General features: G+C 38.4%; 1 protein-coding gene across 2 annotated transcripts in view; it reads left to right on the forward strand.

Moving 5' to 3' along the window:
* Window positions 1-17,135, forward strand: part of PLXDC2 (plexin domain containing 2) — a 440,092-nt gene that overhangs the window by 401,649 nt on the left and 21,308 nt on the right. For both annotated transcript variants that reach the window (XM_069547392.1, XM_069547393.1), the window contains exon 13: window positions 8,558-8,718. In XM_069547392.1, coding sequence (XP_069403493.1) covers window positions 8,558-8,718 — 161 coding nt within the window. The remainder of the gene's footprint in view (window positions 1-8,557; window positions 8,719-17,135) is intronic.

Below are 17,135 nucleotides of genomic sequence, written 5' to 3' on the forward strand. Positions count from 1 at the left end.
GAAATTAATCGATTGACTGATTGATTGAAAATTTTCCGAAGGCATGGAAATAGTCTGTATGTTTGTTTGGCTGATGATTCCTTTGGTATATAAGATCTGTGCATTTCAAGGATGCAAATTTTACCTTAGTGGGAAAAAAAAGTAAGAAAACAGAAATGTCGATGTGTTTCTCATGAACTAGATAGTTTTTTCTTAACTCTCATGAGTAAATTTTTTCAAGCTTCTTAAAATTCTCAACAAAAGAGAGCAAAAAGATTTATCCTTAGCAAAGAAGCTTCTCTAATTAATAAGCATAAAATTTAATACCTCTGATTACTTGATTCGTGGTTTACTTTAAATTATTCTTAGAATCCTCCCATGTAGTTGCTAATAGTGATAAAATTATCTTGCAATTCTTGGACTGTTACTGTACACCAGGCATTCATCTAAGGGTTTTGCATGTTGATCTCATTTAATCCTCAGAGTACCCCATGAAGAAAGTCATACTATAATCCTATTTTACACATGAAATATCAGAAGGACAGGGATTTAAGTATTCTGTCTGGGGGCCCTCATCTGTAAGGGATGTAGCCTGGCTACAACGCCAAACACTCTGCTGTCGGAGCATGCGCTATGCTCCCCATAGCCATCCTGGCCTGCAACCTGGGAAGGCTTCTCCAGTTGTGGCACTGAATGTGGGGGGAGAATCCTCTTCACCCTGTACCTATCAGAGTGAAGACAGATGCGTGTCCAAACCACTGAGCTAATCTAGAGCCTTCGCACCTGCACACCTCTCAGTCACAGCTGTACTACCAGGTCAGTATGAAGCCTTCTTGAAATTGTTCACGTATCAGGATCCTTTTTCTCACTGAAGCTTGAATGCATGTTGAATGAAAGTATGGGCACTGTGTAGCCATTTGCCTGCCACTCCACCTCTACTAAAGCCATCCAGGATCTCAGCAAACAAGGACAGCACCAGGTGCCAGTTCATGATCAGAGTGAGCCCCGCGGGTCCTCTGAGCCCATCCCTCGACAGGTTAAGTGCCCAGGTGACTATAAGATCCATAGTGGTGCTTTATACCCACATGCGGGGCCAGTTCACAAAGCTGATTTGATGGGAAAGGTGAGACTGAGACTAGTGCTCACCTCCAGGACTAATCATATTCTATCCCACATTCAAAGTGTGGAGCTCTGTATTCCAGGAAACTTGATGTTCCAGGACCTAAGGGAAGACAGTCATGACAAACACACTTTTTTAGCATCCTTCTTCCCAAGCAGGCCAGCTGAATCTGCCCCCATTTAAGGCATTATCTGAGCCGTGTTTTGGCAGTTCTGATGTGAAACATACCCTTCAAAACTGGTCCTCAAGTGGTTTCAGTTTTTTCTTTCCACCCTTGATATATGTGCCTGTTTTATTAGCTCTGGTGACACAAATCAAAATACAGTTCGAAGCTCTACCTAAGTTTATTTTTTTCCAATTTCCAATTCTGTCTTTTGAGATACATTCATATAGTCCTGCCCATTTACCCTCCTGGGAAATTTCATACATCAACTGCAACAAATAGCAAAAAGTTTTGTGGTTGTTAACATCAAGGGCTAATGTTCAATCCTGAGGTACCCACAAGGGCCAAATTGACATCTCCAGCAACTAAATTAACCCATGCTTTCATAGGAAGCACATAGGTTCTCATTAATTGTAAATATAAACTCAGGTGCCAAAGAACTTGAGACTGGCTTAATATTTAGCAGTTTTCAAAAGAAGCTCTCCGTAAGGTTGATATTCTTTAGACAGCCTACCAAACCACAGCAGCTGGGCTGCAGATTCTACGTGGCGTGGCCATGTCCCAGCTACTGCTAGAGTCTGGGGAGAGACGGGTTCACTCTTAAGGAGCTTGGTGGTTTGTTTTCCTTCAAAGGGGTAGACAGTGAAGGTACATGGAGATTGATCTTGATCTTTCCACTGGAAAAGCTATTCACTGAGACATCCTTGCTTTATCCAGCATGCACTTAAGCTGCCCATTTCCATGAATAATTTCAAGAAAGCCTCATATTGACTTGGTAAGACAGCCATGATTAAAAGAAATGGCAATAGCAAGGGTTCACATTAGCTAAGTGGTTTGGACACACATCTATCTTTTCACACTGATGGGAGCGAGGTGGAAAGGTTCCTTCTCTATAATCAGAAAACATGATGGGTTTGATAGGGAAGCAAACATTTATTGCATTTGTATATTCGTTCATATGTTTGTATATAAATGAACTGGCTTCATAAGTGACTTCATTCAAATGGACAGGATAAAATGGCATGAAGAGTCACTGTCTTCTGTACCCCCACATCTTGAAAGTACATTGTCAACGTATTCTTTGGTATTCCATTGTAATTGTGAATATATTTGTCATATATATTTAATATATGTTTACTATTTAGATGGGAAACTTAACTACTAACATTTCTGTGAGTTATTTTATAGAAGTAGAGACATTTTTAGAGAACAATTTCTAAATATGCTTTTAAATGAAGAAGCAGGACAACTTGATATAGAAAGCTGATGTTAGGAAAACTTTAAAAGTTAGATCTTATAAAGAGCTTGATTGCTGAAAATATTAGAGACATGGGTCAATTATTACAAAACATAGCACATACAAATAAGAAATGAAAACCAGGATGGATCATTACAAGGATTTGCTTTTGGTGTTACGGTAGCTATAAATGTGGCGAATCCCCTGTTTTTGATGCTCACACACACACATGCACAAAAGCACTAATCACATAACAAGGCTAGTAGCAGACTGGGTGGTGACTACTCTCCAAATTCCCTCATTTTGATGGAATCAAGCATTTCTTTTAATATGATTTCACGGAAATTTTATTTAGCCTTATTTTCCTGAGATAAAAGGTAGCGGATTATTGTTTAAAAAGGATTGTCATTCCCTAAGCTCTTTTAAGCCAGAACATTTTATATGTTTCCCTGAATGAAATTTCACAGCTGCTCTGTAGTAGCACAGGCTGCAGACAAGAAGCTGGGCCAGCTGCCCCTGCCAGAATATTATTCTCACCACACATAATGCACTTAGCTGTGTTTTGTGCACCATTTTAATATCTTTTCACAGTACTTACTCAAATCCCTCCTAAGGAGATGTCATCATGTGAATTATGAATGAATGTAGGGTCACAGTGATTCGTATTGTGGATTAAGTATGGCTTGTATAATAGTTTCAAGGAACCCTAATACTCAAATAATATTGACAGATTGGTAAGCATCCAAAAGAAGAAATAGGGACTCCATGATTAAGAAAATGAAAGAACAGAGAGAATTATGAGAAATAAGAAGATATGTAAAATACTCAGAGAAACTCTAAATGAAGTCAAGGTCATGATCATGTTTGTAGACAGTTAAAAGAGCCATGAAGGAAATTATGTGAGCTATGAAATGAGATCAGTTGCAAGGGAAACTTCCAAAGGAAAAGTCAATTTAGTGAAAATTTTTACTTTTACTTGATTTTGTGCTGTTACATTTGGTAGCTTATAAATGGGTTCAGTAATATTCCACAGGGAAACTCGTGTGTTTTCAATCCAAAAATGCAGCACTAACATTTTAAGCATTTTGTAGTTCAACTTCATTCTAAAGTGTTGAGAAGGAACACTTGACATCATCTGTATAAGATTTATGGATTTTTGAACAAATTCATGCAAGACTTTGCCCAAAGCCTCTTGGTCCCCCAAAAGACATTATATGTTGTGGAATTTGTAGGTTTTTTTAAAAGCCAAGAGAATAGTTAGATTTAGTACTAACTCTTTAAAGTGAATAAAATTTCGGACAAGGAATGTTTCTATTTTAGTTTTACTTTATTGTTGGACTTTAGTTACTGACAAGATTTAAAAATGGGTATGATCATTTCAGCAGTATATTAAAACCTCTAATGTATTCAAGAATTGTACTTCTAAATATCATTATCAATACTACATACATATAATGCTGAAAAAAAAATAACAGACGTAGAAAGACTGAGGAGACACAGAGGTCTAAAATTAAATGCTACACCTTGAAGAAACAAAAGGTCAATTTTTTTCCTTCTTTCCTCCTATCATCTTTCTTCTACTTTTTTCATCTTATCTTTTATCAATAATTTATGAACTTTTCTTGGTGCGCAGAAAATTAAACACACTTACATGAGGTCCTGGATATTTTTCAGAATGTGCTTAATGCCTTTTAAAAATCCGTCATCTTTGCTATCATGGTAGCTATAAAACTTACCAAAAGATAGTATAATGCTTTGATTGATTTGACAGTTCTCAAAGTCCTCCCTGTGTCTAAATATTGATCTGTGTTTTATAAAGTGCTAAAAGTTAGAAACTCATAAGAACTGGTAGGTCACTCTGTGGATCAGATGGGAGTATATTATCTTTGATACTATTGATTTTCTGTGCTTCATTTATGTTTTAAAGTATGCCTACAAGAGAACAGAAAAAAGGCTTTGATTTGGTAGGCTTTTCAAATATATTTATATATTTCCTCTTTTATTTTTGGCTCTGAGGCTCCCTTTGGGGGGGGGGTCTTATTGTCTCTTATCATTAACTCATCGTATTTAAATATACAGTATAAAAGCAAACAAACGAAAGACTCGAATTGTCCTCTGTGTGATACTGTGTGTGTGTGAGAGAGAGAGAGTAATTCTTCAACTTTTGTTCACTTTGGGACGTAAATGAAATAGCATAAGCCATTTCTAAGAATGGAATAAGAACTTGGTTTTTCAGGCTAGATTCCTCCTGACGTCTTTGAATATTCCCCCAACTCACATAGACTCTGACGAACTTTAGTAGTTTGTACCTGAAACAGGTTCAGAGTCTTCTTCGACCTACTTCTTTCTGCCTATTTCCAAGAATAATCAGTTGTACCTCAGGAATGAATATTGTCAGAGATGACATCTTTGTTCATTGTCTTTTCTGAGGAATGAAATCAATTTATTTGAGCAGTCTGCCCTCGAGGTGAATGAACTAAATTTCAATTATGGAAATTACTAGCACTTGCTTAAACATTTTAAATTTCAACTTGGGTTTGAGTTGATCATGATTTTTATCACAGAGGGTTCTCTGTGTTGTTTGCAGTTTCCCATAAGTGTGTAAACCCTATTCCCTTTCATTGAAAAGTGGTATCAAACTGAAAACCAAATAGTGAAATAATTTGAAATCAAAGCACATCAATGATGTATTCACTTTATCTCCAGATTTAACATTTCTTAATGTGCCATCATAATACCTGTTAATAAAGAAAGCAGCTAGAACAGAGATGCAGAAAGCTTGGCTAAATAGTAAGAGCAAAAGAGTAAGTTCTCCAGAGACATGAGTACAATTTTTGCCACTTCATTTTGATTATTTCTGAAGTATTTAGAAATAGCATGGGCTTGGGACACCAAGATACCCCTGTAATATTTTGAAATTTGCTACATTTCTCCTTAAATGATTTGTTCTAATTATGACACATCGTAAAGTCATGTGCATGTTCATGGGTTCCTAAGTATTTCTTCTGTCTACTGGTTAGTAATATTTTGAAAATCCATGAAAATAGTTTATTTTGTTCAAATCATCATCATCCAAAAATGTTATAAAATGCTTATCGGCTTGTAACGAACTACATTCTGTACAGGTTTCATTAGATATGAAATGATGTCTTAACATCCATACCAGCACTGCAAAGAATTTGTAAAGGAAGATATTATAAGTAGCCATTATTAGAAATATAGATTAATAATTATTGTGAGTATAAGCATTTATGCCTAAATAAAAAGAGTGAGTGGATTTCAAGGAATAAATGCAGTTATGATTATGATTTTTTATTTTAAAGACTGGCAACATATGCCTGCAAGTCATAGATCGTTTTATTGATAAGAACTGCTGAGTTCTTGAGTGAAACATGTCCCTAGCTCTCCTCTTCCTTCCTGAGACAACTGTCCCTTGCCTGCTGCCTTCTCAACAGGCTCTGGGTCTCTGGCCCATTTGAGAAATCATAGTTCAGGGTCAAGTCACAGGTGTCTTTTCCTTCCCTTCCCCATCTTCACATAAACACACACACAGAATTAAACTAGACTTTATGATGCTTCTGAAAGATTACTAATCCCAGAGATAGAACCAGATGTTGTTTGGATGAATGCATGCATGGATGCATGAATGGAAGAAGAAATAGATTAATGGAAAGAGGGATAGATGGATGGATGGAAGGGTGGATGGATAAATGGATGGATGGATAGATGGATGGAAGGGTAGTTGGATGGAATTATACATGAGATTTGAATAAACATTCAAGGCTTCCTTTCGTAACTCTAGCAGATATTTTTGCCACATATTCTCCAAAGCAGCATGTTAAGTTAATCCTACTTTTCCATGAAAGGAATCTGTCACCCTCTTTTAAAAATAAAAAAAAAAAAGCCAAGTGTACAAAATGCAATAATACAAGCATACTTAAGAATGAAGCCAGACTCTTAAAAGTAACAAATGTTAAGGGCAAAAACATAATTTATGCAGTGTCCTGAATCTGTGTAATTTGCCTCAATCTGCCTCATATAAGATATAATAATATAATAACTACATTAGCTAAGCACTTATTGTATGCCAGGTGCTTTCCTGTGTATTTAATATGTATGAAATGTTTGATTCTCACAGCAACCCTATGGCATAGTTACTGTTACTGACATGGAGAGAGGGCCTAACCAAAGACTAGACAGGCTACATCAGGAGCAGGTGTGTAGCTGCCTGCCCCATGGCTGAGCAGCCAAGGCTGGGTAGCTACTACTGTCCTAAGTGCTGAAATTGGCTTGAACTAACCACGACATGCAGTGTGAGCCTTCTTCCTGGAAGTTACAGGCCTTCAATAGAGTCCAGAGTCGTCAGATTCTGCCAGTGGAATTGTTGTCAATGTGAGAAGACATATTCCTGATACTTCTTCCCCTACCATCTTCCCAGAATCCTCTGAAAATGAACTTTTACATAATGAATTACTCTAAATTATACATTCTGTAACTAATGAACTTCTGTTATGTTAAAGGAAAGCTTTAGGAATTTAAGCTTTATTAGATGTGGAGTGCTGTGCTGTGCTTAGTTGCTCAGTCATGTCCGACTGTTTGCGACCCTGTGGACTGTAGCCCACCAGTCTCCTCTCTCCATGGGGATTCTCCAAGCAAGAATTCTGGGGTGGGTTGCCATGCCCTCCTGGGGATCGTCCCAACCCAGGGATCGAACCCAGGTCTCCCACATGGCAGGTAGATTCTTTACCATCTGAGCCACCAGGGAAGCCCATCAGACATGGGAAGGATTACAGAATACCAACTATGGGTCTCAGGCAAAGAATAAACAAATAATAGCAACGAAACTTGAAAGCATGGATGGGAAGAATTGGGAGTTCATATTTCTTTTCTCTATTTGGAATTTTGTTATCTTGTATTTACCACACATTCTGATAGGTAGTCATGTCTGTTTTTTTCTACTAATAAAAATTATGATAAAAGAAATAAATCAGTGCTTATTAAGTGAGGTTTAATAGACCAAAAAATGTTTAAAACATAGATGCAAATTTGGAAATAATAAAGACGTAAATTGCTAATGAAAGGATTAGGAATCACTGTTCTAGAACTTCTATGAGTCTTAGAGAATTTTCTAATGATTCAAAAATACCCATCATGTTATGTAATAAGGTACAATTTCCTGGTGCACATAATTTAAGAATATCTCCTCTACTTGCCTGAGTAGACTTCAAATATTATAGAATCTTAGAACAAGAGAAGACTTTAGAGATTGGCTTTATTTGGTTGGTTGGCTTGGCTTGGCTAATTATTGCTTTCAAAATTTAATTTCTCCTTTTTCCTAACTCTCTGAAATAGATATTACAATGGAGAGCATCTTAGTAAAAGTTACAGAAAATGATATTAGTCTGTGGCATAATAGAATATTTTCATATGCTGTGAGTTCCCTTTAGATAGTGATAAACTATTTGTGGGTCATTTAGCATCCATCTGTTACACTTTTATAGAGCATTTCAGTTTAAAACAGATTTTGAAAATTATCCTTTGAACTCATGCACAGACTTTCTCAAAATGCCTGTGTAGCCCACCAAAAGATGTTTGGTACTCTTCAGTTCAAATTTTCCAAAAGAAAATGAGAGAGGAGATTTCAAAAAGTAATCAATTTTTCCATAGGTAAGAGTGCCAGTGGTTTAATGAGAAAGATCAAAGTTAAATTTATTATACAGTTAATTAGAGTTTTAGATTTTCCCCAGTACTTTTAGAATAAAGGCTATTAATTTTGCCTTATTTAACAGAATAAAGACTATTGAACCATAAATTAAAACAGTTATAAATGTGCTTTTAATCATTAAGAGTATGGGTTTTTCATTTGCCAAGGAAAGAGCATCTAACTTCTAAAACTGGTGTTGCAGAAAAGAAAAGTGGTTCAGAAAGTTTAAAAAAAAAATTCACTGGTACTTAATTAAGAATATGAATATCCCCCTCAATGAAAATGCAGATCTACGAGTGTACCCAGAGATGCATTCATGCATGTGAATGTCTGACGGCTGTGCTGTTCTTCCAGCCTCTACAGATGACAGTGCAGCTGAGAAGAAAGGAGGAGCCCTTCATGCCGGTCTCATCGTTGGGATTCTCATCCTGGTCCTCATTATAGCCGCAGCCATCCTTGTGACAGTCTATATGTATCACCACCCGACATCAGCAGCCAGCATCTTCTTTATCGAGGTAAGTGTCAAGTAGAGTACATGAAAACCTTGCCAACTGATGAACTGTAGCCATTTGCTAACACCACCTGCATTTAATATTTAGCACATTTTCTCCACTTTGCACTTGGGAGCTGGCTGGTTTCACATACGCACGCACGCACACGTATATTGATGGATGGCTTTCATGTGCTGAGTTCAGTTACCTTATCTCAGGAGCTTTTAAAGAAATAAGCCATTTTGCCTTTTCCAGACCTGAAAGAAAATAGAAACCATATTTTTTGTCTCATTATAGCAAGTATGTGAACCAGCTGTTCTTCTGATCCTGAAAGGAATGCACCATATGCCACAGGCTGAAGGACTTAGCTTAAATCAACTAATCGATAAATACTAATTGAGTATTAGCTGGGTTCATAATAGTGTGGTGGGCCTGCTCTTAAAATGCTCACAAAATATTTAGGAAAAATACAGATTTCCCTACAAAATAACAGTTATAACAATAAGATAGTGGTATGTGCCATTGCCATTTTGTGTGAACGTGTGTGTTTTTATACATTTATCAATACATATAAATGCACATGCATGCACACACACTCATTCAAACACAATGAGAGCACCATGCCAAATGCATGTTGTGTTTGCATGTACAACATGCCAGTGCCCAAGAGCAGTAGGTACGAGGAACAGCGGCGGTGTGCAAAGGGCCACAGCCAAGCCCTGGTGTCCAGAAGGCCTGAGACTGCGAAGCCTGGGGATCATAGGATAAGGTCAATGTGACCAAGTCATCTTCTACCTCGCAGACAACTGGGCTTCCTGGTCCCTCTGTATGCATGGCTTTCATCCCAACATCATGGAGCCATTGCTCTTCAGTTCAGTTCAGTTCAGTCGCTCAGTCATGTCCGACTCTTTGCGACCCCATGAATTGCAGCACGCCAGGCCTCCCTGTCCATCACCAACTCCTGGAGTTCACTCAGATTCATGTCCATGGAGTCAGTGATGCCATCAGCCATCTCATCCTCTGTCATCCCCTTCTCCTCCTGCCCCCAATCCCTTCCAGCATCAGAGTCTTTTCCAATGAGTCAACTCTTCTCATGAGGTGGCCAAAGTACTGGAGTTTCAACTTTAGCATCATTCCTTCCAAAGAAATCCCAGGGCTGATCTCCTTCAGAATGGACTGGTTGGATCTCCTTGCAGTCCAAGGGACTCTCAAGAGTCTTCTCCAACACCACAGTTCAAAAGAATCAATTCTTCGGTGCTCAGCCTTCTTCACAGTCTAACTCTCACATCCATACATGACCACAGGAAAAACCATAGCCTTGACTAGACGGACCTTAGTCGGCAAAGTAATGTCTCTGCTTTTGAATATACTATCTAGGTTGGTCATAACTTTTCTTCCAAGGAGTAAGCGTCTTTGAATTTCATGGCTGCAGTCACCATCTGCAGTGATTTTGGAGCCCCAAAAAATAAAGTCTGACACTGTTTCCACTGTTTCCCCATCTATTTCCCATGAAGTGATGGGACCGGTTGCCATGATCTTCGTTTTCTGAATGTTGAGCTTTAAGCCAACTTTTTCACTCTCCTCGTTCACTTTCATCAAGAGGCTCTTTAGTTCCTCTTCACTTTCTGCCATAAGGGTGGTGTTATCTGCATATCTGAGGTTATTGATATTGCTCCCGGCGGTCTTAATTCCAGCTTGTGTTTCTTCCAGCCCAGCGTTTCTCATGATGTACTCTGCATAGAAGTGAAATAAGCAGGGTGACAATATACAGCCTTGATGTACTCCTTTTCCTATTTGGAACCAGTCTGTTGTTCCATGTCCAGTTCTAACTGTTGCTTCCTGACCTGCATACAGATTTCTCAAGAGGCAGGTCAGGTGGTCTGGTATTCCCATCTCTCTCAGAATTTTCCACAACACAACATAAATACTAGAGCAGTGAAGGAAACCTCCCTCAGAGCTTCCAACTTGAAAAGTTTAAATCTTCTCCAGTTCACCAGGTGATATACAGACAGTTACTTAGAATTTTATTCACGTGTTAAGTGAGAACTTGTGATGACCTTTAAACTACAAATTTACCTTTGGCCTCTGTAACAGTGGAAAGTGAATGCAGATCAATTAAATAATTGTTCAGAAGTCCTCTATGGCTCTCAGCTGCCTGTGGAGTGAAGTGCAGTCTTCTTAGACCTCCTTCAAGACCTTGGCTGTTTCTATCTTGTCTGTCAGTTCAATTTTTAATCCCATAGCTCCTCAACTTGGAATTCATGTTAGTCGCTCAGTTGTGTCTGACTCTTTGCCACCCATGGACTGTAACCCACCAGGCTCCTCTGTCCATAGAACTCTCCAGGCAAGAATACTGGAGTGGGCTGCCATTCCATTCTCTAGGGGATCTTCCAGACCCAGGGATCAAACCCGGGTCTCCTGCATCGCAGGCAGATTCTGTACTGTCTAAGCCACCTTCAACATGGAGTTTAATACCATCCAATTCATTCCATGTTCTTCTCCACACACACCCCAAATTCTCTATGCCACCAAGACATTGCTCCTTCTGTTCCTTCCACCGAGAAAGTCCCCTCTTCCACCTCAGTCTTTGAATTCTGGATCCCAGTAGCCTTCAATACCATGTACCCTGTAAGCTTTCCTTACCATCGCTCTGCCAGGACAGCCGCACATATTCTGTCTTTCCTCTGAAATTCTATCCATAGTAATACATATGTATATTTCTCTGATATTTACCTTTCTGTTTTGCATTAGAGTTAAATATATAGGTGATTTATTCCACCCTGAAGACTTCTAACTTCCTCGAGATTTCAATTAAATAACTGAAATCTCTTTCAAATAAGGGTATTCTATAAGTACTTTCTAGAAAAAAATATAAATATCCTAGGACATTTCGAACTTCGACTAAATTTTCACACACAATGTCTTCCAAAACTGGTATTCTCATTTAAAGTGATAATTTAATGACTTACTGGAGTGGGAAAGCCATTGCCTTCTCCAGGGGATCTTCCTGACTCAGGGATCAAACCCAGGTCTCCCTTATTGCGAGCAGATTCTTAACCATCTGAGCCACCAGGCAAGCCCAAAGTCATAATAATTGTGTAATGATGAGACATTGTGTGTAGTTAGAAAACTCATACTAAGTCTTGTTAATGTGCTTCCATCTTAATTCTGATGGAAGAAAGGTCATTTCCCAAGGTTATGAGTGCATTGCTCCAAGGGCTGACAGGTGACAAGCTGTAAATCTTCAGTGACTAACCAGACACCAAGCTGCTGCTGTAACCCTCACGTGTTTAAGCCTTTTAACATACTGTGTCCTACACCCTCATAACACAAAGGAAGAGACAGGTCCAGAGTGGTGGATCGCCTTCCCCAAGATCAAAGAGCCACAGTTCTAGGAAGAATCCTCATCTTTCCATACCTTTTCCGCAGTTTCCCAGCTTCTCTTCTCTTTGCCTTTTTTCTTGCCATTGAGTCAATTGCCAATAATTCTGCCTCCATCACTGGCTCTTTGACACCCTGCCGTCCTCATGCAACTCACAGCGGCTGGTCAGCAGATGAGTTTTTAAGATAATCATCATAACTGTACTATTATTAAAGCTGATCCACGTCTGCAAAATCAAAACACAAATGCATTATGACTGCCCAGTTTTACTGACATGCCAGACCTATGAATTCGAAGATTTGAATTACTAACTAAATTAGAGCTATTGGTGCATGAAGAGATTGTGTTTATCAATATTGTCTAAGTTGCTTTTCATCTTCTATATTATATTACTGTCTGCTTTTTAGGTGAATTTGATGTGCTTTTTCCCATTAAGAAAGTTGTACCTCTTTATTATAAAAAAAAGATCTGTGGAAACATAAAAGCAAAAAGTGAAGTCATTTAGAGTCCTAATGTACAGAACTAATCACTATAACTATGTGTTTTCCTGTAATTTTTACATGCATAACTTGGTGTCGCCCATTTAGTATAATTGTGATTTAACTGACATGCAAATTTATACTTTTTATTTTTGAAACATCATTCTGATGGCTGTATGCTCTTCCATTCAACATTCATTCAACAGTTTTACATTGATTGTCCCATATGCTGTGAAGAGGTGTTCAGAAACACCAAGGGCCTAACATTGTTTATGATGCCTTGAAGTAAAAAGAACCTTATTCCAACCAATTTGACTGTGCATTAGTTTTCTATTGCTGCTGTAACAAATTACCGTGAACCTGGTAGTTTAAAACAACACAGTCTCTTACAGTTCTGAAGGTCAGAAATCCAAACTCAGTCTCATTGGGCTAAAGTCAAGGCGGAACTGACTCCTTCTAGAGGCTTCAGGAAAAATCATTTCCTTACCATTTTCAGTTGTTAGAGGCTGCATGCATTTCTTGGCTCCTGGCCCCTTTTTCTCATCATTCCATCTCTGCTTCTGTCATCACATCTTCTATTACTAACTCCAACCCCTACCACCTTCTCGTAAGGCCCCTTGTGATCCCAGATAACCTCCCCAGGTCACAGGCATTAGTTTAATCACATCTACAAAGTCTGTTTTGCCTATCTTGTAGTTGACCGGTTTTTGCAATTAGGACATGGACATAATTGGGAGGCCATTATTCTGCCTACCACAGATTGAATCAAATGTGAGCTGCATCACACACTCCCCATTAAACTGGGACATGCCCTTGACTTTAAGACACATCCCAATGTCCATGATGTTAAAATATGACCCACTATGTTTCTTGTGTATTTCACCACGAAGTCCAGACTACATTGAACATTTATAGAAATTAGTTTCCATGCTAAAAAAAGAAGTGTATGCTGTGATGAATATTTTAAAAATTTATTTATTTTTATTTATTTATTTTTTAACACCAGAAGCAGTTTATATTGGGATATAGCCAATTAACAATTTTGTGATAGTTTCAAATGAACAGTGAACAGACTCCGCCATACATGCATGTGTATCCATTCTCCATCAAACCTCCTTCCCATCCAGGCTGGCTCATAACATTGAGCAGAGTTCCATGTGCTATACAATAGCTTTCTGTTGGTTATCCATTTTAAACACAGCAGTGTGTACATAACCTTCCCAAAGTCCTTAACTATCCCTTCCCCACTGACAGCCATGAGTTTGTTTTCTAAGTCTGTGAGTCTCTTTCTGTTTTTTAAGTAAGTTCATTTGTATCATTTCTTTGTAGATTCCACATATAAGGGATGTCATATGATATTTCTGTTTCCCTGTCTGACTTACTTCACTCCATATGACAATTTAATAACTTGGCCCTTAAGTCGATAGGCCACAGTTTATGCAGCCGTATTGTATTCTGGTGCATTTGGGGTTCTTAACATTGTTTGCTCGTATAACTGGCCCCATGAACATGATAATGAACATGAACATGATAATGATAACAGTAAACATTTATTAAATTCACTGGTGAAAGTGACTTGTATTTATTACCTCATTTAGTCCTCACAGAGAACCGTGAGGCACTAAAATGATCTCCATGTCACAGATGAGGGCAATAAGGCACAGAACTTAAGCAGCTTGCTCAGTATCATGTATTTAGTCAGTGGTGGAATCAGAGTTTCAGCCCAGGCTCTCCAGAATCATGCCCTTAACCTCTAGGCTATGCTGCCTCTCTGTGTAAAGGGGCTTGCTTCACACGCTGTATGTAGTCATGTAGGAAGATGTGTGCGTGCTTGCTAAGTTGCTTAGTCATGTCTGACTCTTTGCAACCCTATGGACTGTAGCCCACCAGGCTCCTCTGTCCATGGGATTCTCTAAGTTAGATTACTGAAATGGGTTGACATGACCTCCTCCAGAGGATCTTCCCAATTTAGGGTTCAAACCCATGTCTCTTATGTCTCCTGCCTTGACAGGCAAGCTCTTTACCATTAGCACCAGTAGAGAAGCCCAGGAAGATGTGTATCTAAGGATATACATGATGTTCCTAGAACAGATTCCCCAAAGTGTGATCTCATGAAACAAAAAAACATCTTAAAGGCACTTAACAAATATTTCCAAAATCATTGCCCAAAGGTGTACACCACTTTATGTAGCCATCCTTGCTATTGTCTTTTTTTAGTGAAGATAATAATGGCAGTAGCTGTTATCTTTGTATTATGTTCTTGCAGAAAAGATGCACTAATTATTATACATACGTTTTGTGGATGCAAACACTCTTCCTCATATGTTACCTGGACTTTAGCTTTTAAACTTTTTCTTATGGAAAGAGAATGGGATAAAACAAGGATTAAATTCTAGAAATTCATTGTTATATGGAATGCTCAGTGAATATGACTCAAGTGATTAAAATCAAGAGAAAAGTAGTCGAGAATGAGGAAGTCTTGATGATAAACCAAATCATGACTTCATATATTGTGTAATTAAATAATAATTGAGCTGACTATTTATACCTCATGTCTTAGAGGATCGGGGCTAAGAGTTCCATTCTCCTGAGACAGTCACTCTTTACTCATTTGGCAGAATAGTCTATTTTTCATAAACTTATCTTTTATATTTCTCTATCATCCTCTTCAGGTCTTAAACTGAGCATTTTCTTTTGATTTTTTACTAGATGGCTTTCGTTTGCATTGGCCTATCTGGTTTCTCTCAGTAATTTTCAGAAAAGATACTTGAGTTTGACTAAAACCTATCTCGTTATACATGAATGAATAACATACTTAAAAATCCTTTTTTGAAGTCAGGATCACTATATTGAAATAAAATAGCAAAGAACGATATTCAAATAAGTACATATTCCTTAATTTTTAATAGATTTTCATGAAGCTACTATTTCTTTGGAAGAATTAAAATGCCTTGGGTTCTACATGAAATTTAATGTTTGCTGAACATTTCTAGGCATAGATTCTGTGATTTACAATACAGAATGAATATGGGTTGTAGACATAAATGTTTGCTGCTGCTGCTAAGTCACTTCAGTCACGTCCGACTCTATGTGACCCCATAGACGGCAGCCCACCAGGCTCCCCCGTCCCTGGGATTCTCCAGGCAAGAACACTGGAGTGGGTTGCCATTTCCTTCTCCAATGCATGAAAGTTTTTCACTTTTCATGACAGTGAAGTCGCTCAGTCGTGTCCGACCCTCAGACATTAATGTTTGCCCACTGTTAAATACTATCATATATCACTATTGAAAATGCCCCTCTATTCCTAAATATTTTAACCTACTCCAGTATTCTTGCCTGGAAAATTCCATGGACAGAGGAGCATGGCAGGCTGCAGTCCCTGGGGTCCAAGAGTCAGGTACTCCTGAGCATGCACGCGCACGCTATTCCTGAAAGCTAGGGGGCAAGTGTCCCTTCTCCCCTCCACCATGTTTGGAGGCAACGCCAGTGCAGAGACAGAAACACAGCATGGTGAAACAGTGCATCTGGGGCATGAGACAGCCAGTTTCAGAGCCAAGACTTGAACTCGGGACTCATCTGGCCTGTGGGCTGTGCTGCTACAGCACCCACATAACCACAGGCTCCTGAGCAGTTTGTCATTCAAGGAATTCCTCACCCCAAGAATATCTGTGAATAACAAGGACCCATGGAGAGTGAGATGAAAGAAAGACGGGCAGCTGTGGCCCTCAACTTTTCCTGGCAATCAGGAGTGCTGCCAGGAAAGAAACTAGAGAAAAGGAGCTAGGCAACGATTCAAGAGGCTGCTGCTGGGGAGAAAAAAAGTGTTTACTAAAAGTTTGGCATCTTGCTTTATGGCTGCCTAATGAATAGCACTTGGAAGACAAGAAGACATGATACACTGACTAACCTGTGTAGTAAATAGAGAATTCATTTCATAGACCCATGGATCTCTTTTTATCTTCAAGTCACATTTCTTTTTTTTTTCATAACTGAATGTTACCCTTAAGGCATTCTTTAGTCTTATTCCAGGCTTAAAGGAAACTCCAGGAAAAAGTAGGTTCTTGAAAGAAAATATTTATTTTTATTTCTTAGAGGAGGCAAAAGGGAGCTACTGTGAAGAAGTAAAGATGAGGCAAAATCCAGCTGAAATGGTTTGACACTCTCCTTAAAGAAGTTGTTTTATTAGATGGCAACTTTCCAGAAATATAGCCATATGAAAAAAGGCAAAAATCGTTTACATTTTTTAAAAAGACACTTTTTGTGTATCTGTCTAAAATGCTGGAATTTTATTCATGTCCATCACTGAATGTTTCTGAGACATCAGTTTAAGTTTATGGTGATTCTTTTATTTATGCAGTTACCAAAATAAGATCTCTTTATAAGTATAATCTTTCATTTACTCTTCTGGATAACATATGTGTGTGTGTGTATGCTAAGTTGCTTCAGTCATGTCAAGCTCTTTGCGACCCTCTGAACTGTAGCTCACCAGGATCCTCTGTTCATGAAATTCTCCAGGCAAGACTACAGTGTTTTTAAATTAATAAAATATTTTCTTCACTTCATCAGGAAGAATTATTAAA

This window comes from Ovis canadensis, chromosome 13 (assembly GCF_042477335.2).
Source record: "Ovis canadensis isolate MfBH-ARS-UI-01 breed Bighorn chromosome 13, ARS-UI_OviCan_v2, whole genome shotgun sequence".
NCBI classification, from domain to species: Eukaryota; Metazoa; Chordata; class Mammalia; order Artiodactyla; family Bovidae; genus Ovis; species Ovis canadensis.